Source organism: Branchiostoma floridae, chromosome 6, assembly GCF_000003815.2.
Source record: "Branchiostoma floridae strain S238N-H82 chromosome 6, Bfl_VNyyK, whole genome shotgun sequence".
NCBI lineage: Eukaryota > Metazoa > Chordata > Leptocardii > Amphioxiformes > Branchiostomatidae > Branchiostoma > Branchiostoma floridae.
This window is the reverse complement of record NC_049984.1, coordinates 329,919-331,324: the sequence shown is the minus strand read 5'-3', so window position 1 is coordinate 331,324 and position 1,406 is coordinate 329,919. Positions and strand designations below refer to the sequence as shown.

General features: G+C 41.4%; 1 protein-coding gene across 1 annotated transcript in view; it reads left to right on the top strand.

Moving 5' to 3' along the window:
* Positions 1 to 1,282, top strand: part of LOC118417374 (WW domain-containing oxidoreductase-like) — a 10,686-nt gene extending 9,404 nt beyond the window's left edge. The window contains exons 7-8 of the mRNA XM_035822928.1: positions 618 to 702; positions 1,130 to 1,282. Of these exons, the coding sequence (XP_035678821.1) occupies positions 618 to 702; positions 1,130 to 1,282 (238 nt within the window). The remainder of the gene's footprint in view (positions 1 to 617; positions 703 to 1,129) is intronic.
* The last annotated feature ends 124 nt before the right edge of the window (positions 1,283 to 1,406 follow it).

Here is a 1,406-nt window from a genome sequence, read left to right as displayed (position 1 = left end):
TGTCTCTGGCTGTCATTATATATACAAATAGTTTGTCTTTGTTTAAGTGTTTACATCGGGGGTCTACAATGAGAACACTGTTAAAAGAATTGCGTATATCACTGTATATGGTACACGCTAATAGAAAATGGACTTCATTTTCTACAAGGTTGGAGTTACAAATTTATTACAAATTTCATATATTTTTAACAATAGCTGAAAAGGGTATCTCTGAGCAGAGGTAGTGAATGCTACCTGTAACGTCTGACGGTTTCCAAAATCGTATCCAGTTGCTTCTGAATCAGTAATTCATTTTTGGAACAGCTTCAAAACATTCCAGCTACATTAGTTATTCATAGCCGCAGTTTGATAGAATTTGTTACCTAGTTTGTTCCTAAATAAATCTGTGAATTTGTCACAGAATTGAGTATGAGTAGGACAAATTTTAGAGCTGTACATGAATGCCCCCTATCATCTCTAGTCAAATCTGCAGCATGTGTACATCCACTCATCACTTTACAGTTTTATTTCACACAACCAAGTTCCTTCCTGTGTCTGTAGTGGAAACCAACATAAGTCCAGATGTTTGTATGGATCTCAACATGTACATGATAACTTTGTGTCCCCCCCCTTTCCAGACCACTCCACATCCTCATCCTGAACGCAGGGCTGTTCGGGTTGCCATGGCAACTGACAGAAGATGGGCTGGAGAGCATCTTCCAGGTAAGTACCAACCCAGCGTCTTCCCAAGAGTCTCTGTTGTCAGCAAGGTAAAACATAAGACCTGGAAGCCTGCTAAGACAGCTGCTCGGCACTTGGTTTGTGGTGGTTACAGGGTAAGGAAGCAGGGAAAGGGTTAAGGAGGACAGTTCAATATATTACAGTACATAAAATGTAACATGGTGTACTTGGTGAGAAAAAAATTCGAAATCCTCTAGGAAGGGTTGCCTGTGGAGTGACAGCAGACATGTTGTAAGACTGCATTACAACTGTCTCTTTCTCTCTGCTCCCATGCACACACCCAAAACCATGTGTGTATTGTTTAACCACCTGACATAGTCCTACCTGACACACCTGTCATTTGTTATACAGGTGAACCACCTGGGACAGTCCTACCTGACACACCTGTTGTTTGTTATTTTTTATACAGGTTAACCACCTGGGGCAGTTCTACCTGACCCAACTCCTTGAAGACATCCTGGTGAAGTCAGCACCTGCCAGGGTCGTGGTCGTCACTTCAGAATCTCACAGGTCAATCAAGTCACTCCAAGGGCCAAGTTATCTTCTCAAAGTCCCTTCCTAGTATAAAGACATTTAATTTTATAGTAGCATATATATATCCTGCATGTTCAGCTTTTTCAGGACCTACAGTTCCTACTGTTCTGTGTGTTTGTAATGTTTAGTTAGTCTGTACCTGCCAAGGTCAT